Here is a 25,885-nt window from a genome sequence, read left to right on the forward strand (position 1 = left end):
CACAAGGCGACGGTGAAGACGGTGAACGTGGAGCGGTCGTCCGTGTCCGTGGAGTGGTTCGAGGGCGGCACCGTCAAGGGCAAGGAGGTGAGTGAGTGCCGGCCCACCCGCTGCCCCTTCCCGGGTTGATCCGGCGCTCTCTCGGAGCACGGCGGAGGGGGCTCGGCTCCCCCCCCGCCCCGAACAGACAGGCTTTGCGTGCCGGCAGCTGAAGCGTTGGCCGGCCCCGTGCCTCCGGAGGCCGAAGGCTCACGAGGGGTGCCCTAGCCACAGCTAGCTCCTCCGCCCCGCTGGGTGCGCTCTGGGCCAGAGACGCTTCTTCCGCGCTCTTGCAGCTGATTCAGTTCTGCGCTTATTTTAACGCTGTGCGTAATCAAAGCAATGAAATAGATGTGCGTAAAGGTAGGACGTGAAAGTTAGGCACGGTGTGGCTGCGGCGGAGCAGTACCAACGCAGGGCTCTTCACCTTTCAGAGTGAACAAGGGGATGTTGGGCCTCTCGCTTACGCTGTTGGCTGCCGATTCTGAACGCCGCGAAGTCCCAATTTTCCCAGCTCTGTTGGCTTTCCATGCCTTTAACAATGGCCTTCAGGCTTTCCTTAAGACTTAACGTGCCACCAGTAAGGTGCCATGCGAAGGGGGCCGAGTTCGGTTTCCTGAATCTCTACGCTGGTATAAAATAAATACCGTGCGGGACTGGGGGGGGAAGGGAGGGGAGCCAAGCCTGGGGCGCTTGAGGTCGATGTGGCTGAAATCCTGGCACTTAACAAAATCTCCTTTTGTAACCGAGCAAACATGCTCGTCCTGCCTGTTTCTCTGGAAACCTATAGAGTTTAGTTAAAATCTTAAAGTTGACATTGGCCGGTTCTTTGAAATCGGATCTTATGCTGTTTGTGTGCATGCTGCATTCAAATACGCAAAATTTGCAGATTCAGGTGTAATTGTTGGCTAAATTGCGTGTATGTCTTATGATACTAAAGCTCCCTGAAGGCAACTCAGAAACCAGCAAATTTTCTTATACGCTGTTAGTATATATTGTGTTGTTCACATACGTGTGTTTCCGAGCTAATTCACTTTCTGATTAGATACTTAAAGATTCCATACAAATCAAACTTTATAGATTACTTCTCTTATGTTAGAATGTAGTATCTCCACACTTTACAGAGGTTCACCTACTTGTTTTTGTTCTTTTTACGGACTCTTATTTTATGTAAGTAATTTAAAAGTTAATTGAGAGCTCAGGAACGTCCTGGAGTGGTGCTTGTGTTGCTTTGTAAGGTGAATTCCAGTGCAAGCTGCTGCGATACCGGAGTTGTCGCGTACACGCGCTTTCAACCTCTTCTGCAGGGTTCGGTTGGAAAAACTGAACCGAGAGAGTTGCTGTCTTTTGTGCTCGAGCCTGCCCTTGGCTGCCTGCCCTTGGCTGCCTGCCCCCCGTTGCTCCCCCTGCCCTGCAGCTGCCTGTGCCAGGGCGCCGCAGAATGCGGTGAAGGCAGGATTATGACTTCACTGGAGGGTCAGGCAGGAGGCGGTGGCTGGTCCTCGGAGAAATCGCTTGCAATAGCAAGTGAAAATGCAGGTGAATTGACTTGTGGATTAACTGCTGAACCCTTCATTTCCCAAAGCCTAAGCAGCTCTTTGAAGTTTATTTCAGTAAGCGCAATCACACAGTAAACACTTAATGCTCTCCTAGCACAGAAGTCACAGAGCAGCTGAGATTTACTAAGATTAGCAGTAAGAGATTAAAGCAGTTGATGCCAAATGTGCTTTGCCCATCTCCTCAGAAGTGCTCTATGGCACCTGCAGAGCTGCGTGGTGTTTGGCAGATGAGGGTAAATGGCTTAACTAGCACATTTCTTCTAGCATACTTGGACATACGAGACTACTCAAACGGAATATGAAATTGCCCTTCCAGGCAATTTTAACTTAACATTTGGCAGGCGGTGGGTGAAGTTTGTTTGCCTGTGCTGAAAGTCAAGGTTAAAAAAAAAAAAGCCGTAAGTGGTAGCAGCAATATTCCACTCTGTAAAATCCTGCCTTTGCTCTTGTAGATTGAAATTGATGATGTGATAACAATAAATCCTGAGTTATCCGAACTACCTGCTGCAGATGCAAAAGAGAACCTTCCTTTGCAAGAGAATGTAACTGTACAGGTAAGTGCTTTAAAGTGATTTAGTCTCTCCTAAGGTACTGAAGTGTCAGCAGCATAGGTCTTGTTACAAACAATACCCTCAGTCTCGAAGTTTGAGGTCTCTAACTTGTCTTTTCTGTCTCACAGTTAGACTTTGGTCAGAAATCCTTGTTTCATCAATGTTGCCTTGAAGTGCTGTGCTAGGTGTTTGCAGCTTACTCCAATTACTTACAGCAGTCATTGTTTTTCAGAAACAGAAGCGTAGAACAACCCTTTCAAAAATTCCTGCTCCACGGGAAGGTGAGAAACTGTTCTTTTCTCTGCTGTATCCCTGTGAAACAGTGGTGGTCTTCCATTGTGGCCATAATATTCTAGCTGAGTGCATCATAAGGCTGCTTATTCAGGCAATGCTAATAAAGACCATACTGGTTCATACCAATGCTTTGGACTCCCGAGTGCAGAACCTTTGCTGACAGATTGCCGTCCTCTTCCTGTGAGCTGGGGTTTGTTGACGTGTTGCCCTTTTCTGCAGCATTGCTGTAGTTATTCCTTGATACTGCTTTAAATGTCACTAGGCAGTTACTGTTGCAGTGTGTTTTAAAGTTTCATATGGAGTTTTGCAAATGCCACAAACAACAAAAGGTAAGTGGCAGTTATTAAGATTAAAAGTGTCAAAATGAGAGTGGAAAGGGCAAGAAAGAAATAGCGGTGACAAATGGATGTCTCCTCTTCAAACGGTCCCCCTAGACAATAACTAGAGCTTTATCCTTGGAGACGTTTCAGACCAGGCAGCCAAAGTGGCAGCTGGTGTGCCATAGCTCAGTGATTGTGTGTCAGTACAATGTTTTGAGCAAAGCCAGAAGAGAAGATAGAGATGTCAGAGTGTGGGATTGCTAAGGAATTGGTTTTCTTGAGGTATCAGGAGTTAGAAAACTCTCACGTTTTCTACCTTCTTTTAGCTTATTAGTTGACTCTCTCTTGGCTTTTTGAATTGCAAGTGGCAGTGTTACAGGTTAATGTTATGTTACTTGCATGATGCTGAGGTTGCTAATTTAATGATTGTCTTAAAGTGCATAATTAGCCAGAACTTGTGCTTTTCCATGCCACTGAGCTGTAAACAAAACAGCTGGGCTTGCCTGGCCTCTCTTGCTGTATGTGGTGCAAGACAGGGAAGCTGGTACCAGAAGACAACAGCACAAATCCTCTTGCATCACAGAGGCAGTAGTAGTCAAAGAAGCTCAGTGTGTCAAAAGTTGTTCTGTACTAGAGCATCCCGACCTTCCTCAAATGTCTCTCCATAAATTTTGTGAATGGGCAAGCAAAATGGTGTGGTAAAGTCGTGACTGTCTCTAGACAGGTCAGTTAATGGACCTGGACAGCCAGCTGGAAAAATAAAGGTGTCTTAATCCAGTCACTGATTGATGGAAAAATATCCTCACAGAGGTCACAGCTTTCCTGAAGTATAGAATCTAATTGCAAAACTGAAATATCTGTTGCCTTTCCTACTGGCACAATCTTGTCCCTGAAGACCTGCTCAGAGCACAAGAGAGAAGCAATGTTTTCAGTATTCCTCAAATATTATCTTGTTATAGCTAGCTAAACCCCATGAGTGTCAGTGAGTATCTGTCCTGTTGCAAACTCTGCACTCACCAATTAGAAAGCTCACGTTGGCTTCAGGTTTTGGTTCTCACACTAAACAAATTAAAGAAGATTAGGAGGTGTCTGCCTCCATCTCATTCAGGGAAGTGAGAGAAGCAGCAGCAGTGCTTTCAGAATGAATTAAGAAACAGATATTGCCTCAGTCCTCTGAACCAATAAGAATTTTGGAGGATGCTGAATATCCTCATGTACAAGAATCACTTGAATAAACCCATTTAGGTGCAGCAAGTCCTCCAGTTATTATGCCTGTCCAGGAGCACTATCATTTACAGAAAAAGTGCTGCTGAGTCGGTGATCGGATCAGGTCTGGGCATGTATGACAAAAGCAAATGGAATAAAATGTTATCTCTGAGCATAATGAAACTGATGCTTTTTGTTCCTGAAGTTGCAGCAGTGACACCTAATGTCTCTGCACCTGAGCAGAAGATCCCAGGTAAAGAGTTAACAGATAAGAGCACTGAATTTCGTGGGTATGGTTCTAAGGAATTTGATCCAGAATTGAAATTTACCCTTGGTCTGAAACAGATCTGGCGTCCTTTGAAATCATAGTGATTAATTCTGGATAAATTATTGATTGCTAGAGGTGAAGGCAGTTCTAGCTTTCATACCACACTTCTATTTTTTTCATATCAGATTTGCTTTCTTTACAAATCTATTGAGGTGTATGTTGCAATCCCTTCCCCAGACAGCTTTGCGAGGGACTTGGTCTCAGTGAAAGAAATACCTTGGCATGTGACAATGGAGACTGCCTACAAAAGGACCCTTTTCAAAGATTTACTGTTGTGATTATATAGAGTCTTCTAGCTGAATTTAGTGTTATCAAGCTCCTACTCCGCTGTGCACCACGCACGCTGTCTGTGTGTGGGTGCTGCGATGGTGGGCGTGATGCTGCCCGTGATCAGTTGCCAGATTGCAGTACTACTGTCACCATCAAACAGTGAATTCGCACAGCCCTGCAAGGGTGAAGCTTCAGAGGATTTCCCAGTTCCCTGAGTTGTGACTTCTTTCTTCCTAGGTATTAAGGTTCTGGAAATGACATATTAGTGAATCCTTAGTGGTATCTAAAAGAAATTCACTGGAACCGCAAATCTGGAAGGAACCGTTTGCTTTTCTGTAGTGGTATATTTCATGATCACTTTTCACCCACCTACGTTGCTTTGTCCTGCACTTTGCTAATGCATCAGAGATCTGGAAATGGTCCTTTTAACCACACCTTGTTCCCCCCTGCTCTGCATTTTGTGAGCACTTGATTTACTTGCAAATGTCTGAGTGTCTGAGGCATGACGCTGACCTTGAATTCTTGTTTCCAAAGCTGTGTGTGGCCGTTCCAGGATGTCTGTTATCACAGAACCTCAGTGCAGCCTCCAGGAAAATGAGATGGGGGTGGATCCCTGCACTTCTACACAAACTAGAAACAATTCATCGGTTCCTGGTGAGTGGAGAAAGAACCCAGTGAATTCTTACTATGAAGCGAGATGCTTTGTATGCATTTAATTAGGTAAACTGCAAATCCCAAGGGGAGGAGCAGCCTCTATCCCTTCATATATAAAAGGAGAGAGACCTAGAGGTCTGCTGCTGTGTAAACATCCAGGGCTCCTACCTGAAGGGGTTCTCAAAGGACTTTGGAAACAATGTTGTTGAATAATGATGTGCTTTATTAGCCAGAGGTGCAGCTGTGCACGTGGGTGGATGTGGTATCTGCTTAATGGCATGAAGTGGTATTCACAGGGCTAGAGTGGGAAGAGAAGTGCCTTAATACTGCTGACAACGTGCTCTGTAACTATACTGGTAGCAGTTTTACCTATACTGGTTGAGTAAAGCAAGAACTTGAGCCTACTTGAATTATGAAATTGTAGTTATTTATCTTTACCAGACCTACCCTATGAGTAGTTGAGGGCATACCTCCTGTATTAAGTTCTGCAAAGACATTGAAATAGAGGGTTTATACTAAATTCTTGTCTAGTCGGTGTGGCCTTGATTTGTAGCTTTGAATAAAAGTTGATTGGCAAAGGATTTAAAAAATTATTTGCACGCTTACCACAGGTTTTAGCTAGTTCTCTCTCCTGATCCAGAATCAGAGTTGAGGAATGCCTGTGGTCTGTGAGGCTTTACAAATTACAAAATTATTCTTGATGTTTGGGATCTAATTATTGGTTTTGGTCTGGCTTCTTTCTGCAGCTGGCCAAACCAGGACTAGCAGGCTGAGCTGTGCTCCAGAAGCCTCACTGACAAATGTAAATGGAAATACAGGGGATCATCTGCCTGCTGCTAGAATGAGCTCTTCAGTGAGCCCAGGTACCAGGGAGCAGTGGGTAAGAACTGCCTCACCAGCCAGCAATGCATCAGTATGTGATTGCTGCTCTGTATACTCTGAGACTAAAGCTTTGAAAAGGTGGCTTTGGCAGTAAGACTGAATATCTTGAGTATTTTTTATTACCGCAATAACAGAATTATACATTTGTATCTCCTCAGAAATGCTGCCTTTACTTTGGAGTGGTAGTGAGGCTTGCTAGGCAGTTTCTGTGGTAGGTAGATCTGGTTTGGGAAGGAAGCACTGCAAAATTAATGACCATCCTTCTGAAGATGATTGTTTCCTGTACAAGTTAGTCTGTCAGCAGCTTGGAAAAGTTGAAATATTTGTATTGTGCTTAAAAACTAGTATGAAAATTTAATCCAGGGAAATGTTTCTATTTTATCTAGTTCGGAGAAGATCTAACATTGTGAAAGAGATGGAGAAAATGAAAAACAAGAGAGAAGAAAAGAGAGCTCAAATTAGTGAAATCAGGACAAAGCGTGCACAGGTGGAGTACTCTACAATACACCAGTAAGGGGAAATTCTATAGCATAGTGCATCACAATAGTTGAAACTAAAACATTTTGGACAGGCTTTGTTCTTACGAAGCTGTACATAAGGATGGATTGATTCTAGTTTCAGGAAGTTCTGAATCTTGTGGCCTTTAAGTGAAATATTTCTAATTGTGTACAGCTGATTGTTTACTATGCTCTGGGGCTTTTTTGCTGTAACAGGTTAATTACCTTCACATCCATGGTTTTTCCATGCAGGAATTTGACAGCAGCTGTCCAAACTGGGAGTTTGCACGGATGATCAAGGAATTCAGAGCAACTTTAGACTGCCAGCCAATATCTATAACTGACCCAGTAAGTAAATACTGAGGCTACTAACTGCAGCCTGTAGACAGACTTCTTTATTTTGTACTGAAGATTTTAGCATACGAGCAATTTAGTGCATGACTGCACCTTGGAAATCCTCTGAGCATACTGTGATCTTGAGGCACCTGGTGGCATATGTGAGGTCACTTGCCTCCCCTATTTAGGGCTAAGCTGCCTTGCATTACTTTACTTTGCATATGTCACTAGTAAAGAGCTTGCGCTCTCACAATTACCGTGCAATGACTTGTGTGGTAACATCAGTATTTTCAGAGCTTGTAAATGGCAGAGCCTACTACATAGTAGCTTAGCTTGTTGTAGGTATAGGTATAATTTAAAATGGCTTATTGCCCTATAACAGAACGTGTTATTTTATGTAAGTCGTATATTAAGTAATTTTAAACTAGGTCAAGAAGCAGAGAAGCAAAAGTAGAGGTCAAAAACTAGAGAAACTAGGCTGGCTTGATACCTTCAGCAATTATGGAGGTAGTATTGTTTAATACCTGAGAACAAGTAGTCCTTGCCTAGCAAAAGCCTCGTTATGGTCAGTGAAAAATAACAGCATTTAAGTTCAAACAGAAAAGTGGGTGTGGACTAGCCTAGAACACTAGGTGGTTTGTGTGCCTGCATCCTACGGGGCTGAGAACCAGCTGTTTGTGTACATATCGCTGCATGACGGAAGAGTTTGTCTTCTGCTTTCTGCCTCACCCAATGGAATATGCACTTTTCTAAACTCGACTGATGTGTAGCTGTGCTGCACAAATAGCTAAACTTACTGCATCAGTAAAGAACTCAGGTAAAAAAAAAATACCTCTGGGGTAAATTTAAAATAATAATTTGCCTGAATTTGGCCATAGTTGCAGTCTTGATATCACAGATTTTTCTGGAAAGCTGGCTGAGGACTAAACTTACTAATTTTGATACAGAATATTTGGGGCACTTTCTATAGCATAGCAGCATTTCCACCTGATATGTTGGAGCATGCTACGTAAAGGTCAATTGTTTGTAGCGTTTCTTCTGCACTAAGTGGACTTTAAGACTTACATCCCTGCATGAGTGGGTCTGATCAGTAGCAGAGGCAACTCTGATCAGCACATAGAAAAGTAGCTGGGAGCATCGGATTTCTCTCTGTTATACTAAGTAGGTATGGGTGTAATTGGGAAATAATTATTACTTGATTTCTTACTTTTCTTTTAGATAGAAGAACATCGGATTTGTGTCTGTGTGAGGAAGCGCCCTCTCAATAAACAAGGTGAGTGTACTGACAAAGCAGCTCTGTCCTGAAGCAGTTTGACATTGCTTATACTTGTTAAAACTGAGGGTCTTTTCTGTCAACAGAACTTCTAAAAAAGGAATGTGATGTGATTACTGTTCCGAGCAAGTGCGTCCTGCTGGTGCACGAGCCAAAGCAGAAAGTGGACCTAACAAAATACCTTGAAACCCAAGCATTTAGATTTGACTTTTCATTTGATGAATCCTCTTCTAATGAAATGGTATACAGGTAATGCTTTCTTCTCATTGGGAACAACTTTCAAGATAAAAGCGTGGAGCTATGGCTAGGTGGCATCCTGGCTTAAAGAAACTGCTACCTGAAATAAATATTAAAATCCTTTTTGGAGGAAACCAAAGGACTGAGAAGTCTAAAGCCTATTTTTGTCATGGCCTTGCTGATTTCCTAAGGATTTGCTTTTATTTGCTTGTTTAGGAAAACTGATGAAGCAGGGTGTGAAATGCTTGCCTTAACTGTCTTTTACCTTCTGAATATCCAGGTTCACTGCTAGACCTCTTGTAGAGACCATCTTTGAGGGTGGGAAGGCGACATGCTTTGCATATGGCCAGACAGGCAGTGGCAAGACACATGTAAGTTTTTCTCCAAGGTCTCAAATTTTCTAGCTTTATCTAAAGTATTTTAAAACTCCTTGATGTTGATAATGAGTAGGATTGTATAAGGAGCTTGGATCTTGGTTTTATTGTCTTAAAGCTAATACTTTGTCAGTTGTTAATCCTCTTTTTCTGTAGTTTTATGTATTAGTGGGTTTCCTTTGAGGTTGTGAGGAAAATCGTACTAAAATCCCCCCATAGCTGGCTTTTTAAAGACTTAGGATGCCCTGACATGTTAGTGTTAGTCATGGCTATTCCTTGCCTCAAATGGCTGTTGCTGAACTCCAGTCTGCAAAGTGGGGCTATTGGCCTACATCTGAGACAAAGGCTATTGTCTGTGTTGTGTTTTGAGCTTGGAGGCATTCCAAAGACTTTAGTGATTGTAAATAAGCCTCCTTTGCACATAAACATTTAAGTGATCTGGTATTGTTTGCGAAGTGGGCAAATTAGTGTGTTCACTTTCTAACCACTCCTTCCAGTCTACCAGTTGCAGTTTCAAGAGACCTGAAGATTGTGTTTTCTGCCTCAAAGGTCATCTGCTCTAAATTTCCAACAACTGTGTTGTCTTAACTTTCTTCTTCTGGAAACTATAGGGAAGGAAAGTGGGGAAACTCTCTTCCCCCACAGCATGATAGTGGAGTCACATCTGCTGTCTTGTTCTGCAAGAAGCCTTTACCTCAAACCACAGCGATATGGACTGGACTAGGCCAGCCTGCCAGTTTGAGTAATCAGACAGTTGCTGTCATTCCAGCGTTAGTGGCAAGTTTTAGGTTAGGATCTTCTATCACTAGTGCTATGTAGCGAGCTATAGATCTCTTCCAGTAACCCAGAAGGAAATTTGGAAGTTTATAGAAGTTTGGACGTAGGCTGCCCTCATTGCATTGGAATGGGCAGACTAATCTGCTCATCTGAGCATCCTCACAGGAATACAACTGTGAGGCACTAAAATCATAGGCAATGAAGTTACTTTCCCTTCCTGATCCTAGGGTGCAGAACGAGTGCAAGGACAATAGCTGTACCTTGAGACTGGAGTGCTGCATATTAAACTCTGGTAGATTGAGAATGTGTCACGGCATTGAGTTGTGTTTTAAATAATTGACTCTATTTCATATAAAAGTGGTAGAGCAAGTCACCAGGATAGCACCAACTGAAAATTTTGTTGGGATTAAAGGTATCTTGGTCAAAGGAGTTAAAGGTATTTTCTGCTCTAGAAGTTTGATGCATTTTGATATCACATGTGAGCTTTTGCAAGTAGCAGTGAAAATGTTACTTGACCTACGTCCTAAAAAATGAGGCTTTCTTCTGACCAGAGGCTATTTGGTTGTGCTGCGAGACCATGCATTTCCCCTTGAAGGAACATCTGCTTTGACTCTGCACTGCAGAGCCTTACAGGCATTCAGCTGTTGCCTTGCGTAGTCCAGATCTTCTTTCTGAACTGATAGGGAAGCAGCAAACTAATTTTATCCTGAATTGCACTGTGTTCTAATCATCTTGCTGACATTGGAGCATACGTATATATGGTAACTTCTTAGTATGTTCTTGGGACTAAAATCAGATAGCCTGACTTGTTTGTACCACACCTTACCTCTGGCCTTTTCTCTTCACAGACTATGGGCGGAGACTTCTCCGGGAGAGCACAGAATGCCTCAAAGGGCATATATGCTTTTGCATGTAAGTGGATTCTTCTTTAGATATGAAAATCAAATTAGTGCTTGTTTTTCTTAAATAGATAAGATCTGTTTTTGTATGGTTATTTAAAATGTTTCCAGTGAAAGATACATAAAGTATTTGTTTTCAGTAATAAGTAGTGGTGTTTGTTGCAGGAGGTATAATTATTTTTTTCAGTTTCACAAAACATTTTCCATCCTGCCTGTAAGTTTCTAGATCCACACTTAACTCACCAGAAGATATTTGTTTTTGAGGCAAAGAGGTGACATATTTTCTAGCTTGGCATTTGCTAAGCTGAACCATTTAATTTTGATTCTTCTGCTTTGGTTTTTGTCCCAGACTAAGGATGGTGTTTGGAAATACCTGACGTGAATGCAACACAACCCTACCCATTTCTGATATAAAGCTTGTTATACAGAAAGCACACGAATGTATGTGTTTATGTTTCTTCTTGTAAGCATTAGATGCAAAAAAACCTAGCACATACAAAATGATTTCAGAAAACAGATGCTTAGAAGCCCTTCCTTGATATAATGCCTAGAAAGCACCATGAACCCTGACCTCTTCTACCTTCCCTTTAGAAAGGCATATTGTGAAACTAGTCTGTGTAGCCAGGCAGCTGAAACAAGAGCAACTGTTTGCTAGTCTCTGAAAATCAGTTATGACTGGCCCTGAAGGAAAGTCTTTGCTTTTCAGCTCAATTTCAAAGTCTGAAGCCTAATTGTGAGAAGCTGCATTGGATCCAGCCAAAGGGTCAACTAATCTGGTATATTGCCTCCAAACAGCAGCAATGCTCAGGGATGCATGTTTTTCTAGGCTTTCCGCGCGAAGCACTTGAAACACAAACACATGATTTTCAGGCCTGTCCAAAACAATAGCAGATCCCAGTGTTCCCCCAGATCAGTAAGGATTGCTGTCTGCGGGTGACATTAGCAGTAGAAACTTCTGTATTACCCTGTGTTTTCAGTCCCTGGATGAGGATGCTGCTGGAACTGTTCTCCAGGTGGTAGCACAGTGCTAATTGTTCCACTAGCATTTGTTTAGGATGACTGTCATTCAGCTGCTAGACACTGCCTTACAGCTGTGCAATATTCAAAAGTAGATCAATAGCAACTAGAATATGTTTTAAACTAGTTAACTAAGCTCCTGCCTTTCCTCACTAGCACAAGATGTCTTCCTCCTTCTAAACCAGCCCAGGTACAGGAGTCAGGGCCTGGAAGTCTATGTGACTTTCTTTGAAATATACAATGGAAAGGTAAGACTTTTTTTTTTTAAATCTTGACCTGACTTCTTTGGCTGAATATTTCATAAGTAGCTCAGTGAAACTTCCTAGTTGCTATAGTTCTATATAGTCTATTCTTGGTGTGTTTGGAATTGAATTGGAAGGCTATGTTAAAGGTGCTGTTTCTATATAGCTTTCTGTAAAGACAGTGCAAAATACTCACAAGGAGACTTTGTTCAGATTTGCCTTAATCTTGTTGCCTGAATATAGGTGTTTGACCTCTTGAATAAGAAGGCAAAGCTTCGAGTCCTGGAGGACGGCAAGCAGCAGGTCCAGGTCGTTGGTCTCCAAGAGAGACAAGTCGGCTGTGCTGAGGATGTCATCAGAATGATTGAGATGGGCAGTGCCTGCAGGTTTGATGCCTTAAAACCAATAGGAAGAGTCATGTCCTGTTGTACTTCTATGTCTACAAAAAACATATAATATCTGTAGCTGGTGCTTTGAGACTACCTTTTCGATGCAAAGGGAATAATAAGTAAAGGGGAAAGCAAAAACACACAGAGACACAAAGCTGAAAGACAAGGGATAATGTAGACAATGCAAAAGGCCAAAAGCCTCCAGTTGCTAATTGATGGGCCATTAAGAAACTGCAGGCACAGCTTTGGAAAGGCCAAAGGTGACTTTGTAACTTATAAGAAGGAAGGAAAAAAGAGGAGAGTGATGATATTTGACGGGGGAAGCTGTGGGACTGTGCAAAACTTAAAAAGGAATGTTTAGAGGAATGGGACTGGGGAGAAGCAAAGTGGGGAACAGACAAAAGGGGGTATAAAAGGTGCCAGTCACTGTGGCTAGTCAGTACGCTTGTCTGCTAGCCTTTCACCTGATCACCGCAGTCTTTCCTATCTTCTTATTAAATCCTTTCTTAACTATTTGTCTGTGTAATTTCACTCTCTACCCGGTATGTGTGTGCTAGGACTAAGTGCTAGCTACTTGGAGGACCAGTGTGAGTGGATGTGCACCACCTACAGGGGTCAGACAGGGGACGTAGGTCCCCCCAGGCCTGTGGTGCCAGATTTGGAGCAAGTGGATTCTCAGCATCAGTAGTTGGAGATGCCATAGCTCTCCTGAGCATGTCATAGAATCATAGAATGGTTTGGGTTGGAAGGGACCATACAGTTCACCCAGTTCCAACCCCCCTGCCATGGGCAGGGATACCTTCCACTAGATCAGGTTGCTCAAAGCCTCATCCAACCTGGTCTTGAACACTTCCAGGGATGGGGCATCCACATCTTCTCTGGGCAACCTGTTCCAGTGTCCCACCACCCTCACAGTAAAGAATTTCTTCCTAATATCTAATCTAAATCTACCCCCTTTCAGTTTAAAACCATTACCCCATATCCTATCACTATACTCCCTGATAAAGAGTCCCTCCCCATCTTTCCTGTAGGGCCCCTTTAAGTACTGGAAGGCCTGATATAAGGTCTCCCTGGAAGAGAGGTCCTCATACAGAAGGTGTAAACAGGAGCTTGTTGTTCCTGGTAACAGGCAGGCACTGAGCAGCACCTCTGCATGAATGTAAGATGGTTACAGAATAAAGGGCTAGCAGGGATGGGTTTAGCCTGCCTTCCATAGAGAAGGCCAGAGTTCATGGTTCATATGTCCTCATGTAACTCCAAGAGAGAAACTATTCATGTGAGGAGATGGCTGCCCTGGTGCTGCAGCTAAACTGAGCAGTCTAGCTGCTTTCTAGAAGTATCAGCTAGCTTACAGGAGCACAGGTAGCTCCCTGTGGGCTTGTAAAATCAAGGAAGAGCAGCTGGCATCAACCTACAGTTGCAAAAATGCTTTGGCTTAACTGCAAGCCAGATGAGCTATTCCAATGGCAACAAAAATACTGCATGTTGTTCAGGTATCTAAAGAATCCTTGAGAGCAGGTGCCAAGGTACAGCTGTAGGCTTGGCTCATCATCCTGGCAGGGAAGGCTGTGGTTGGGGCAACTCTACCATCGTACTGGTGTCTTTGATCAGGAGGTAAAATCTGTATTACCAAGTCTTATCTGTCCAGTTAAGTTGCAACTGCAGTGGAAACGTTACTAGGCAAATGAGAACTCCTTGGCTTCTGTATTACACTGCATGTGCAGATAAGCACATCCTGAAAGCTCATTCAGCACTCTGCTGTGCATGCTTTTTTGACTGACAATTCAGCCAAGAACTCTTGAACATTTCAGATTCCTGCCTCTCTTTAGGACAACCTCTCTCCCTTTCCCCTTGCAGTAGGGATGCAGGTGGGACAGTGAACCTGCCAGCCTTCTCAGGGAATAAATGATAGTGAAGGTCACAGGGAGGTTTATGGTAACTTATAAGGCTCCAGTCTGTGTCTTGCAGTGATGGGGCAGGCGTAGTTGCACAGCGAGAGGTAAAGTGCCAAGCTAGCTTGGCTGGAGAAGGGGATTTACCACGATTGTAATGTGCTAGCACAGCTAATGCTGTTTAGTGGGGAGCTTGGCTGAGCTTACTGGGTGATGGCAGATGCATTAGGAGAATGACATGTGGCCTGCTCTGAGACAGGGGGGTGCAGTGCTGAAGGTATGAAGCAGTCAGAAAGGTATTCCAGTGTAGTCTGGCTGAGCTGAGCCAGGCAGATTAAATAGCCTTAAATCTCTACAACTGGGGTGCAGGTTCATATTTCTCAGAGCAGTCCTTCTGTGCTCTTATATCAGCGGTAATTCCGTAATTCATGCAAACTGGAGGTATTAATGTGTGGGATAAAACTGGGGAGGTTAAACAACTTAATTGAATGGCTGCAGGTCTTGTCTACTGCTGTTGGGACTTGTTGCGTCTTCTGTGACACTGTTCTAATGCTTGTTTTCATCTTTGCTGTAGGACATCTGGGCAGACTTTTGCAAACGCTAGCTCTTCACGGTCACATGCCTGCTTCCAAATTATACTACGCCGAAGAGGGAAACTGCTTGGCAAATTTTCTTTAGTGGATCTGGCAGGAAATGAGAGGGGTGCAGACACATCTAGTGCTGATCGGCAGACACGAATGGAAGGTGCAGAAATCAATAAGAGCTTGCTGGCTTTGAAGGTGAGCTATAGCCCCGGGAGCGAATAGAGCTAATCAACACATAGATTCTGTTCAACTCTGGTGTTATCTGTTCTGCTTCTTTCCAGTACAAAGGAAAAGAACAGCCAAAAAGATCCTAGTTTAGTATGTTAGCAACTCTGAAAATGGTGTAATTCCATTTAGAAAGTTTCCAGGAAAGTACTGCAGTCTTGTCAGGCCAGAAACTGGTACAGCCATTTCAAGCTTCATTCAAGTTGCCTTTTTTTTTTACATATGATGGATATACCAGCTGTCCTGTGACAGTCAAATACCTGGAGTATATTTAAAAGGCTATGAGAGCAATAGAGATGACCATTCTTCAGCCTGTTGGGTTTACCAGCAATCGGTGGTTGATAGCTTGCAGAGCTGTTTGAGAAGAGATGCAGATATTGCATTCACAAGACTTGTCTTTTCTTAGGAATGTATCCGAGCTTTAGGGCAGAACAAATCTCATACCCCTTTCCGGGAGAGCAAGCTGACCCAGGTGCTAAGAGACTCTTTCATAGGAACAAACTCAAGGACCTGTATGGTGAGTATGTGCATGGCACAAACATACACACTGCTTATGGGTTCTGCAATTTGACCAAATAGCTGCATGCTCTTCTAGAGTGAGAGGACTTTGAAGTCAGAAAGCTTCAGTTCTCTGCAAAAAGTCAGTTTTCTTCCCCCACTCATCCACAGTGACTGAGGTCAAAAACTGGTGAGCTTTGCCCAGCCCCAGTAGAAGCAGGGCTGCAGAATTCACTTTCATACAGTGAATCTACAGTTGAGCCTGGTGTGTTCTCAAAGGGCTTTGCTTCCTGTGGAGCGTGCAGCACAGTGGGTGTGCACAAAGCCAGTGGAAAGCTGGATACAGGGCCACTGGCATGTCCAACAGAAGCTATAAAGAAAAATGGACTTGACAGAATGTCTCAACTCTGACCCTTTGCTCTAACATGTCCCAGCTGCCTGGTGAGATCTGTAGGGCCATTAACATGAGCAAAAGTCAGAAGTGGGAGTCACTGAGGTATTTTGTTCTGTTTGCAGATAGCAATGATTTCTCCAGGCATGAGTTCGTGTGAGTACACGTTAAACACACTGAGATACGCTGACAGGTAATGGCCTTTCTGACTTGGGGATTCTACTCTTGTTGCAGAAGGTGTTTTGGCTGCTTTTATTCTGACCAAAAGTTCTCTTGTCATTGCCTGTAATGGCAATTTGGGCATTGGTTGTTAGGAGCAAATTAACTTAGAGCTGTCTTATGAAACGAACCTGGGTGTTCTCTGTGTGAGACATAATAGAGATTGTATTAAATGGTGACTAATGTCTCCTTTCCTCAGAGGAGTCTCTCATGCTAGACTTCAGACTGCCCTGTTTTCTGTAGGGAGTTTACCCTGTCCTGAATGGTTACCTCTATGCCCTTTACTTTTTTTAGTACTTTGGGTTCCATCTGTAAGTGGTGTGCTAAGAATGTGTCCTTGACATGGCCCTACAGATGACACAAAACACTTGGTGTTCTTGACGGACTTTGATATGAACTAATAGGGTATGGCACCTTGGAGACTGGGCAAAATCTGAAGGACCTGGAGAACTCAAATGCCTTGAAGCAGATGGTGGGAGTGTGTTTTGTGCCCCATGGTTGACCTTGGGTACCCACAGGGCAAGGTAGACTTGTAGGGACTGAGCCCCAGGTCTCCCTGGAGGTCTTGCTGGTACCTGGAACCCCTGTGACAGAGCAGTGAGTGCCTCCCGGTCTCTGCTTTATGTGCGTCTACACCTCTCTGGTGAGGTGACAAGCAAAAAGAAGACTGACTTTTGTCATATGTTAACAAGATGACACTTGAACATTTCAGGCTTGGTAGCTTTCCTTCATTTAGTTCACAAAAGGCTGCTTGGTTCCTTCCTGGAAAGTGTTCCACTCTCTGAAAGGATGTATGGTAATTCTTGTCATAAGCGTTCAGGAATGCTGTGAATCTTGACAGATTCCCAGATTTGATTCTGGATTGAAGGTGCATTTTTTCCTTCTGGTGGACAGTCATTCCTGCTCACCTGGAAATACAGGACATACATCTGATGTAGTGTGCTTCAGTAAGATTCTAGTCTTGAGTTGGGCCCACTGGGTTCTTAGCCAATGCACAAGGCAAGTTCAAGCTATAAGAAAGGGGGTATTAGGCTGAAACTCACTGGAAATGTGAAGCTGATGCTAGTAGCTGGAATGAAATGCCCAGCTGGTATCTGACATCTACCTCTAGTACCATGTCATCAGCCATGGCTTTTATCCTTATTATAGACCTATTCTGGCACAGTGGGTCTCTGGGAAAAATCAACCTTATTCCTTTCCTTTCCATACCAAGTTCTCTTAGTTGGTCATGACAGACCAAGCTGACATGTGGAAGACAGCTTCTGTGAAAGGCGTTGCTGGCAATTAGCATTGTGTACTTGGACACTTCTCTCCAGGAGAGGTCCTAGATTGAGCATGGAGACAAACATCTCCCAGCTTTCCTTCCCACAGCCCTCTGGGGTTTCTGCCCATGTGAGCTTGTTCTGGGGGTGGTAATGTGCAACTTAAGTGCAGCCAGATGTTTCTTGCTGAGCACTGATTGATTGCAGTAGCTGTTTGTGATGCTGTAGCCCAGAAACTGCTGGAAGAAGAGTTTGAGTGACAAATCTTCTTGTTGCAGAGTGAAAGAGCTCAGCCCTCATAATGGAGGTGGTGAAACACAGAATCAGATGGAGACTGAGAATGAGGAAACAGAGACAAGTGGAGAAGGCTCAGGTTACAATGTATGTGCGTGCAGTGGGCTGAACAGATCTCAAAGCTGGGAACAACTTGCTGTTCTTACTTGAGCTGTTTCTTGCAGCTCTCCAAGGATGAGGAGGAAGATATCTCTCCCCACATGTTCAACTTTCGTGAGGCTATGACTCAAATTAGTGAACGGGAGGAGAAGGTTGTAGAACAGCTTAGAGAACTGAGACAGGTATGTGGAAGAGGCAGGCCCAGCCCAGGCTGCCTTCTACATGTTGATAGCACCTTGCCTTGTCTGTGCTGAGTGCTGCGGGGTAGGCTGCGGGCTGTACTGCAAGATGCTGTCTGTGGTGTTACTTTTTCCTCACTGCCAACTTTTTCCTGTGGTTTCCTGCTCAGCTGGTTAAACTGGGGCATTTCAGTGCTTGTGGCCAGCTGGTCCCCCTTCCCCTCCAACTAGCAACCTCTCCTTGCTGCTAATGAGCACTGACTGGTACTGGTCTGTAGAAGCTCAGCTCTGTTGATTGGTGTGCCAGATTTGAAGAAACTAACTGAATTTCCAGAAAGTCAGTTTCTCATTGCTGTTATCCTTGTAAATATAGAGAATGACGACTGAACTTGACTACCTCTTGGGAATCACAGAGCAACCAGACTATGATCTCGAGACCTTTGTGAGCAGAGCTAAGCACTTCGTAGAGGAGAACTCAAGAAACTTCCTTAGTGTCAGAGGTATGTTAGTGCCTGTCTCTGACTAGCACTGTCACTAATCTTTTTTCAAAGACCTGAAAGTAGCACCCGCCTACCTGTGGGGGTTTGAGCACCCAGTCCTTCTGCATAGCTTACGGTTCAGATCACTTTCTAGGTGATCATAGGAACAGATCTGAAATGTCCTATTGTCTGCACTTTCCAAAGTAAAATTTTTGGCTAGTAACTTCCACTCGCTTTGCACTGCCATATAAAACTGCCTTCCCTTGAGCAGAATGCAATATCCACCAAGTGCAGACGAGCTGAAGTCTGTTTGGCTAGTTGGCTATATAGTTTACCTTTTGCCTTGGCCAGAAAACAGACTGAGAAATAGGGCCCAGTGCCATATTCTAGGGATTCATAGGGTATGCCCACTGTTTCCACTCCTGTTTTCATGGATATCAGGCCTTAATACCCATCCACTTATAACAAGTGTCTGCCAGGCATATACTGAGATGCCATGTCTGCCAGCACCTGTGTTTGGCATGCCTTTGCCTTAGTAAGGGCATTATTTAATGTGCAACAAAATCCTTCAACTGTTCAGTTCTGACCCAGTTTGGAGACTTCCCAGCTCTGTGTAGGATGTCAGCTGCCTGTTCCCTGAGCACTGCCTGGCTTTGTTTGGACCGTGCTGGTTGAAGTGGTGGTAGAGAGGCAGCAAGGCAGATGTATGAGCTTGGCTGACACGTGGTAACGGAGTGCCAGCTAGGCAGACCGCCTGACTAGGACAGGGGAAGCTACACTGATAACTGCTACTTTTCTGCCACTGTTGCAGTAACTTGGGCTTTAATTGCTACTTGAGCCATTACAGCTGGCCCAGCCTTTGCCTCAAAAACAGGCCTGTGAGGGTTTTTTTATTTTAATGAGGCTGAAAATTGTGGCATCAAAGTGAATGTTAACCTGCAGTAGTGGCTTTTTTCTTGAACAGCCCTGGCTGTCCTCCCATCTCAAATGCAGCCTGAGAGCTGTATCCCTCCATTCGCCATGGAGGGGTGGTGACAAGGTAACAAGAGTAAATGCCCTGCTACCCTCTCTGCCTTTTAGGCCAGGGAAATCTGGCCCTCTGGGGTGGTTGCATTAGTGGCATCTAGTTTGAACTGCAAACTGCAGGCTGGAAACTGTTGATGAGTAGAAATGAACAAGTACAGATGAAGAGCTTTGTGGGACCAGGCAGGACTTGATGTTGGCTGAGCAGTTCTTGCCCAGTTCACTTCCCTCTGTGGCCCCTGCAGAGCCCTGCTGAGCTGCTGCGGGGAACAGCTGGGCTGGGGAGTTCAGCTTCCAGGTCAGTCACCCTGTCACTGTCTTCCTTCACAGAAACGTTGGATGCCCTGGGGGCTGCCATGCAACTGGAGGAGCAAGCCAGCAAGCAGATGAGCCGGCAGAGGCCTTAGTAAATACAGCAAAACCTGGTTCACAAGCAGTCTTCTGTATGTCTTGCATGTTTGTCAGTGGTTTGTGTAACTCCTATTCTAAATGTGGTGGAGTGTCTGCAGGTTATGTGTGCCTGAGGGCAGTGAACACGGCAGCCTCTCTCTCTTCACGGCCTGGTGTCAGGGCACTCAGCAGAGTGCTAGAAACACACCCCCTGCAAGGCTTGGGGAGGGGGGCCTGAGAGTCTGCTAGATGTGTCTAGCATCTGGCCCTTTGCTAGTGACAATGGTCTCCTCTAATAGAACTAGAAACACATGTATAGTTTTCTAGTGTATGTATAACCTTTCCAGATGTGCTTGAAACACTGCAAAACTGCTGCAAGTCTGGCTTTTCTAGAAAGAAAATGGACTATATGTAATTGTAAAAACTCAGTATTTTAAGAAGTTTGATAAATAAATGTTCCTGGATTTAATTATCTTCTATCTTATAAAATATATTTCTTGCTGATTTTGGTAAAGTCTAACAGCCCCTAAAGACTGGCTGGTGTTGTAGAGAGAGGCTGATTTCTTGGATGAAGTTTCTTTTTAAAGTCTTTACACTTGTAATGTTTACCAAAAAATCACTCAAAATAAATTGTCTCTTAATTTTGAGATCCTGCTGGGTAGAACTTGCCTAGCAAGGGGGAAGCTGGTCTAGAGGGTGCCTATCCTGCACCTGAGCTAAGCTCAGCATGTAGTGAGTGGCTCAGCTCTTACGATATCAGGTAAGTAGGAAGGGCCCTGTGAGACTCCCTTGTACCATTGGAGTTTACTTAGGCTTTGAAGATAGCCCCAGGATGTTACTTCACATTGTTACATATATTTCCCATGCCACATAAAATACGCATGTTCAGTAGCCCACCAAAATCTGTATTTAAGGGCAGAAGTGCAAAGCTGGCGACTGGCTCAGGTGCAGCAAGATGCTGCCATGGCTCTTGTGTGCAACCTGGGTCCAGGTGGCCCCACACAATCTGTCCTCTGGGAAGGAGCAGGCAGAGGGACAGGGTTGGGGAGGACAGACGTGAGGCATGTACTGCTGCCCTCCGTTTCCTGTTTGTTCAGCTCACTCCAGGGTTTGTCTCTAAAAGGACAAAACAGCGCTGTGAGCTCTGGGTCCCACAACACAGGATGCAGCTACACAAACATCGGATTACAAAGAGATCCTTCTACTGTTACTCCCTTTTTCCCTAGACCCCTTACCCTGGTCTCCTGCTTCCTGAGCTGCCTTCTGCCCCTGAAAGTAAAGGGTGTAACTTAAGTGACTGTGCCCCCAGTGCTGCACACACCTGTGGACTGCATCCTTGCTATGTCTCTGGGGATGTCTGCTGTATTGGAGGCCAGTTCTTCAGCCTGGACCGGGTCCATTTTTGTGTACCAGGTCTCAGGACTGTCCTGGAAAAGGCAGCAAGAGTTAGATCTTAATGGGATGTGGGCCAGTAGCAGTAGTGACAAGCAGCTAGAGAGGGGATACTTCAACCCCAACAGGATCCTCCCCCACAGCTGGGGCACTTTGCAATCAACAGTTTAGGTGCTGGAAGCAGTGTGGGGCTGGGCACTCTAAGGGCCTCTGAACTGTCAAAGCTGACTTGTATCTGGGCTCTACCTGCATCATGTTAAGATGGCACATCCAGAGTAAAAGGGCTGTTATACCCTACTGAGTTTGGACTAAAGCAAGGCAGTCCTGTTCCACTTCAGATGTTACTACACTTGGATTATCCAGTCTTGCCCAGTGGTGTCTTGGGGTGAGTAAGGATGGGCCTGGGTACAAGGAACAAAATGTTGTCCCTTATTTGTTCCACCTTTCCTCCCTGGACCTAACCTTACTAATCTGTATCTCCACCCCAGGAGCTAGAGTCAGGAGGGACCTGATTTGGAGGAGCTCAGTTCACCTCTTGCCTCAGTGGCCCTTCAGCTCACACTTCTGACATCAAGTTCCCGCTGCCACAGAAGTAGCAGTAGTCTGAGATCCCTCCTTGCTCTGTCTTGGGGCTGTCAGAGCAAATATCTTCCTGAACACCGAGATTGAATGTGAGCACTTCTCAAAGGGTGGCTCAGTTTATTTCTGGGCTCTCATGCAAGACTGAATTTCTTGTGAAAAGAAATCCAGTCCCTACATCCCTGCAAAACAGATCAAGGTCCTAGGGCCACAAATAAACCCTGTAAGGGAGGCATGTTTACCATAAAGCGCTGGAACAGTGTGTGTCCTAGTGCCTTCTTTACGCACTCCTCCACAATGGGAAACGTGTGGACAAAATACTGCAACAGAACAGAGAGTTGGTGTGTAGGGAGAAGGGATGTGAGTATGTGTATAGAGGGTAGAGCTGCATGGATGATGTGGCTCCAGACAATCTGTGTCACGTGCCAGTGAGTCCCTGACCTTTAGTGCTGGTGCCACTGATGGCACTTCATGAACACACCAAGAGGAACTTGTGGGTCCCTGCTCAAGCCTCACCTTGTTCCCCCCTGCCCTCCTCCAGTGCCAGTTCCCACCTTCATTCTTGAGAGGAGGGAAGGTGTTTCAGTGAAATGACTGCAGTGCAGCAGTTGCCAGGGAGTTCATCCTGCTGTGCTGTCGGTGCCTACTCAGAGGAAAGGGTGCACTGGCCCTCTGTATTACCAGGTAGGTTTGTAAACCCTCTTTCACCCTGAGCAGCCTGGTTCTCAGCCATCACTCATTCAGCCCTTCCCACCCACCCCATGGTCCTTCCCTGTGGCTGTTACACAGGCAGAGCTGTGCTGAGGCAGGCCAAAACTCTTTACCCAGCACCAGCAGGAAAAAATAGCCTGCTTATAATTCCGTGCTAGTGTCTTGCTCCAGGCAAATTGTCTTGGTTAGCCCCTTAGCTCTGTGCTTGCTACCCACAGCAAGCCTGGAGGTAGAACAGAGGTGTGAGGGCCAACATTGGCTTCCCAGCACCCTATGTGTGGGGGGTGGCAGGAGGGAGGCAGACAGGAGGGGAAACACAGCTCTTTCCTGAAGGAAGTGTCACTCCTGCCTTTCTAAATAAGCCTGTGTCTGCTATGCTTAAGGAAAAAAAAAAAACCCCACAGTGTAGGAAGCCTTTCTGCTCAGGTGCTCTGGGAGCAGACCCCGTGCTATGATGTCTGCTGCCATGTACCGCCACGCTCACCTCCAGGGAGATGCTGGCATGTCTCTGGCTGGCCACATAATCCAGGTTCCCCGAAGCAACCATCAGGCCATGTACCGCTTTCAGCTGGATCAGCTCTTCAGCCACTTCTGCTGACTCCTTGGCTAATACACTGCAATGAGATAGGCCATCAGCCCCTACCCCGTATGGGGGAAGAAGCACACAACAAATTGGGTCTGGGCCTCTTGGTGTGACCCCAATGGAAAATGATGTGTTCCCACCCAGCAGCACCAAGAGACAGGAGAGTTTCAAAATAAACAAGAAATGTTTGGCTGTGCATGGATTAGCAATCATTTAACGTGTGGGCTTGCTGAGAACCAATTGTTTAATGGAGCTTCCTGGTATGTATGAAAGTCTAGCGAGTTTCTTGTGTGACCATAAAGAACCCAGGACTCAAACACCACCACCATTACTTCTGTGAGCATGTCCCTGGAAGACACTCCAGTATGTCTCCCTACCCACCAGGGGTTTTCTGTCATCTGCTTTTGCAGGAAAAGTGTTCTGATAGCACTATCTTGTGGACACTGCAGGAAATTCATACTGAACGAACCAATTTTAGCATAAACGGCTGAATTTCCTTAAGGATTCTGCAGTCAATCGTAGGCACTAGATTTTTCCATTGGGTGGCTGATGTTAAATAAGGGTGTTGCACTGCTCATTGTGGCTCCCAGCTATGTGGAGAATACAGTGGCCATGAGCAATACAGCACCCTTCAGCCCTGTGCTGTGGCAGGACACACACACATTGCTTCCAGGCCCAGCCATAAAGGGGACACCGTGACAGCACACAGGGCCAGAGCAGATGGGATTCCATGTCTCCCTGTAAATAAAACTTCAAGCCAGCTCCAGTGTCAGTAGCAGGGAGGGTCTGAGCACTGCTCTCTGCAGGCAGCGGCTCTGCCCCATTCCTGAACGCACCCCATCTCTGAACAGCCTAGTACTGGAGACTTGGCAGAGCTGGGGTACTCAGAGAGCAGTGCCAGAGGTGAATGCTCCCTGCGAGGAACACATCCCAGTCCTTTCCCACCCAAAGGAAGCCACTTCTCTAAGGTCCCTTTTATGCTCCTGTGGGTTTTGCTCCAGAGTTTCTTACCCAATGACTTTTGCAGCAGCTGCCTGCTGAATATACACCAGCATGGGCTCCCTCAGGCAAAGTGTGGTTGGATCTGCATGAGGAACATTAGGAAGGTGAGAATGATGCTTTGAAACACTTCTAAGATGTTAGAAGGGAGGGGAGGTGGGGTTACACTGCTAGAATGAAAGGAGGATGTAGTTTTTCAGGAAACGCCTTAGGGAAACCCTGTGGCTATGTATCATACATAGTACCCGGCAAGGATCTGTGCTCAGTATGCCCTCAGCTCAGAGCCTGGGCCACTGTGGCCTGCTCTGCTGAGTCAGGGGAAGTAAACACCCGGGGCTGGAACTGTTCATCATCCTCGCTCAGCAGACCTCAGTGGGTCGCTGGGAGCCTGCACGCTAGCATTAGTGCTGCAGGCAAGCAGTGCCTCAACCTGGGCAGCCCTTGCTGCTGTGCCCCTCGCCTCAAGGAGCAGCCCGCTGCACCTCCTCCCATACGAGTCAGGGTGACAGCTGAGCCCTGCAGAAGGAGATGAGGGACCTTAGGAGAAACACCCCCCTGGTCGCCCTGGCAGGCCGTGGCCTGCTGTGTACTCGGAGGCCTTGGTCAGCTCTTTTACCTTCATCGGTCTTGTTGCAGAAGGTAAATGCTTTCTTCCTGGGTGGCGTCAGTAATGCAACCAGGCCCTTCAGCAGGGCCGGCCGGACCTCGTGGGCCATGAGGGCCTTCAGCAGCTGGATGGCTGGAGGAGAGGGGAGCCCCTGTCAGCACAGGGACTCGAATTCTGGATGCGTTTGTGGAGAGGGGCAGGGATTTGGGTTCGCTTCTCTTGGCAAGGGCTCTAAGACCAGACCGTTGCAGATTAACGGTTCTAACGGTCACAAAGCTCAACATGCAGTTCATTCTGTTTTTGACCAGAAATGGGGCAGCTCTGCAAAAAAACAGAGCCTCAAAAAATTCCTCGACACTCGTGCTTGTTCCTCTCCACGGAAATCTTTAGTAAAAGGCGAAAGATTTATACGATCTGAAGAGAAACCGGAGTATGACCGCCACACCGCCCCCGGCACACCGCCCGCCCGACCCACGCCACACAACTCAGGGCGACGGGCGCCCGCCCGACCCCGCACCGCGGCCCCCGGCCCGGCCCGGCCCCGCCGCGGGCGCACAAGCCGCGCGGAGCCGAACAGCTCGGACCGGCCGCCGGGAGCGGCCGCGGCGGCGGACAGCGGGGCGGGGGAAGAGCGGCGCCGCCGCGGTGCACCCTGGGTATGCAAAACAGCCGAATGGTAATGCGATACATGCTAATGAGGCGGCCGCTCCTGGCGGTGACAGGGGAAGGCAGGGGCGGCGCGGAGGGGCGGGAGCAGCGGGGTCAGCGCTGCGGGCGGCCGGGCCGGGCCAACTCCACCGCCCCCGGGGCCGGTCCCGCAGCAGGGCCTTTCTTCCTCCAGCCCGAACCGAAAATGATCGTGTCTCCCCCTGCCCTCTGGGGAGACGTGACCTAAACACGGCACACATTTTCCTTCTGCCCTGTAAGCGCGTCAGCTCTGCTTTTTAACCAGAAAAGGAGTAGCTCCACCGAAATGGAGCCTCAAAAAATTTCTCGACACTCGTGCCTGTTCCTCTCCACGGAAATCTTTAGTAAAAGGCGAAAGATTTATGCGATCTGAAGAGAAACCGGAGTATGAGCGCTCTTTCCCCCGCACACGTACCCATCCCCGGCTGCCGTCACAAAGGATACGGCGATTCCCTCTCCGCCGCGCGCCCCCCGCCCCTCCTGCCGCCGCCGCCCCACACGGCCCGACACCGGCTCGCCGTGGCTACCGACAGCCGCGGCTCGGTCCGAGCCCACCGGCCACGCCGCCTCAGGGCGGCGGCGGCCGGCAGCGCCGGCACGGCGCTGCCCCACACTGCACCCTGGGTATGCTAATCGGAGCCATGCTGA

At 46.3% G+C, this 25,885-nt stretch overlaps 2 protein-coding genes and 2 non-coding genes across 7 annotated transcripts in view; 1 reads left to right on the forward strand and 3 right to left on the reverse strand.

The window, feature by feature from the left end:
* KIF2C (kinesin family member 2C) lies at positions 1–19,696 on the forward strand. Of its 2 annotated transcripts, XM_076340331.1 has the most exons (20): positions 1–87; positions 2,051–2,152; positions 2,382–2,430; positions 5,102–5,221; positions 5,968–6,084; positions 6,490–6,590; positions 6,853–6,948; positions 8,155–8,209; positions 8,296–8,458; positions 8,727–8,817; positions 10,446–10,509; positions 11,670–11,761; positions 11,999–12,141; positions 14,611–14,815; positions 15,252–15,362; positions 15,860–15,927; positions 17,494–17,596; positions 17,674–17,790; positions 18,161–18,287; positions 19,620–19,696. In XM_076340331.1, the coding sequence occupies exons 4-20, from the start codon at positions 5,122–5,124 to the stop codon at positions 19,694–19,696; spliced, it is 1,830 nt and encodes a 609-aa protein (XP_076196446.1). In that variant the 5' UTR covers positions 1–87; positions 2,051–2,152; positions 2,382–2,430; positions 5,102–5,121. The 2 variants fall into 2 exon arrangements, with proteins under 2 accessions (XP_076196446.1, XP_076196447.1); XM_076340332.1 differs by lacking the exon at positions 5,968–6,084.
* The window catches only part of ARMH1 (armadillo like helical domain containing 1), a 15,533-nt gene continuing 6,445 nt past the window's right edge, over positions 16,798–25,885 (reverse strand). Inside the window, exons 7-12 of one of the 3 annotated variants that reach the window (XM_076340336.1) lie at positions 24,560–24,682; positions 23,956–24,028; positions 22,846–22,975; positions 21,893–21,970; positions 21,001–21,106; positions 20,646–20,795 (exon numbers count right to left, since the gene is read on the reverse strand). In XM_076340336.1, the coding sequence (XP_076196451.1) occupies positions 20,773–20,795; positions 21,001–21,106; positions 21,893–21,970; positions 22,846–22,975; positions 23,956–24,028; positions 24,560–24,682 (533 nt within the window). In that variant the 3' untranslated portion in view covers positions 20,646–20,772. Of the gene's footprint in view, positions 16,862–20,645; positions 20,796–21,000; positions 21,107–21,892; positions 21,971–22,845; positions 22,976–23,955; positions 24,029–24,559; positions 24,683–25,885 lie in introns of those variants that run through there. The other 2 variants (XM_076340334.1, XM_076340333.1) reach the window with 2 other exon arrangements.
* LOC143161481 (U5 spliceosomal RNA) lies at positions 24,868–24,984 on the reverse strand. The gene has a single exon (XR_012995545.1). It is a non-coding gene; the product is annotated as a U5 spliceosomal RNA (small nuclear RNA).
* On the reverse strand, positions 25,512–25,626 carry LOC143161459 (U5 spliceosomal RNA). The gene has a single exon (XR_012995525.1). It is a non-coding gene; the product is annotated as a U5 spliceosomal RNA (small nuclear RNA).

This window comes from Aptenodytes patagonicus, chromosome 5 (genome assembly GCF_965638725.1).
Source record: "Aptenodytes patagonicus chromosome 5, bAptPat1.pri.cur, whole genome shotgun sequence".
Lineage (NCBI taxonomy): Eukaryota > Metazoa > Chordata > Aves > Sphenisciformes > Spheniscidae > Aptenodytes > Aptenodytes patagonicus.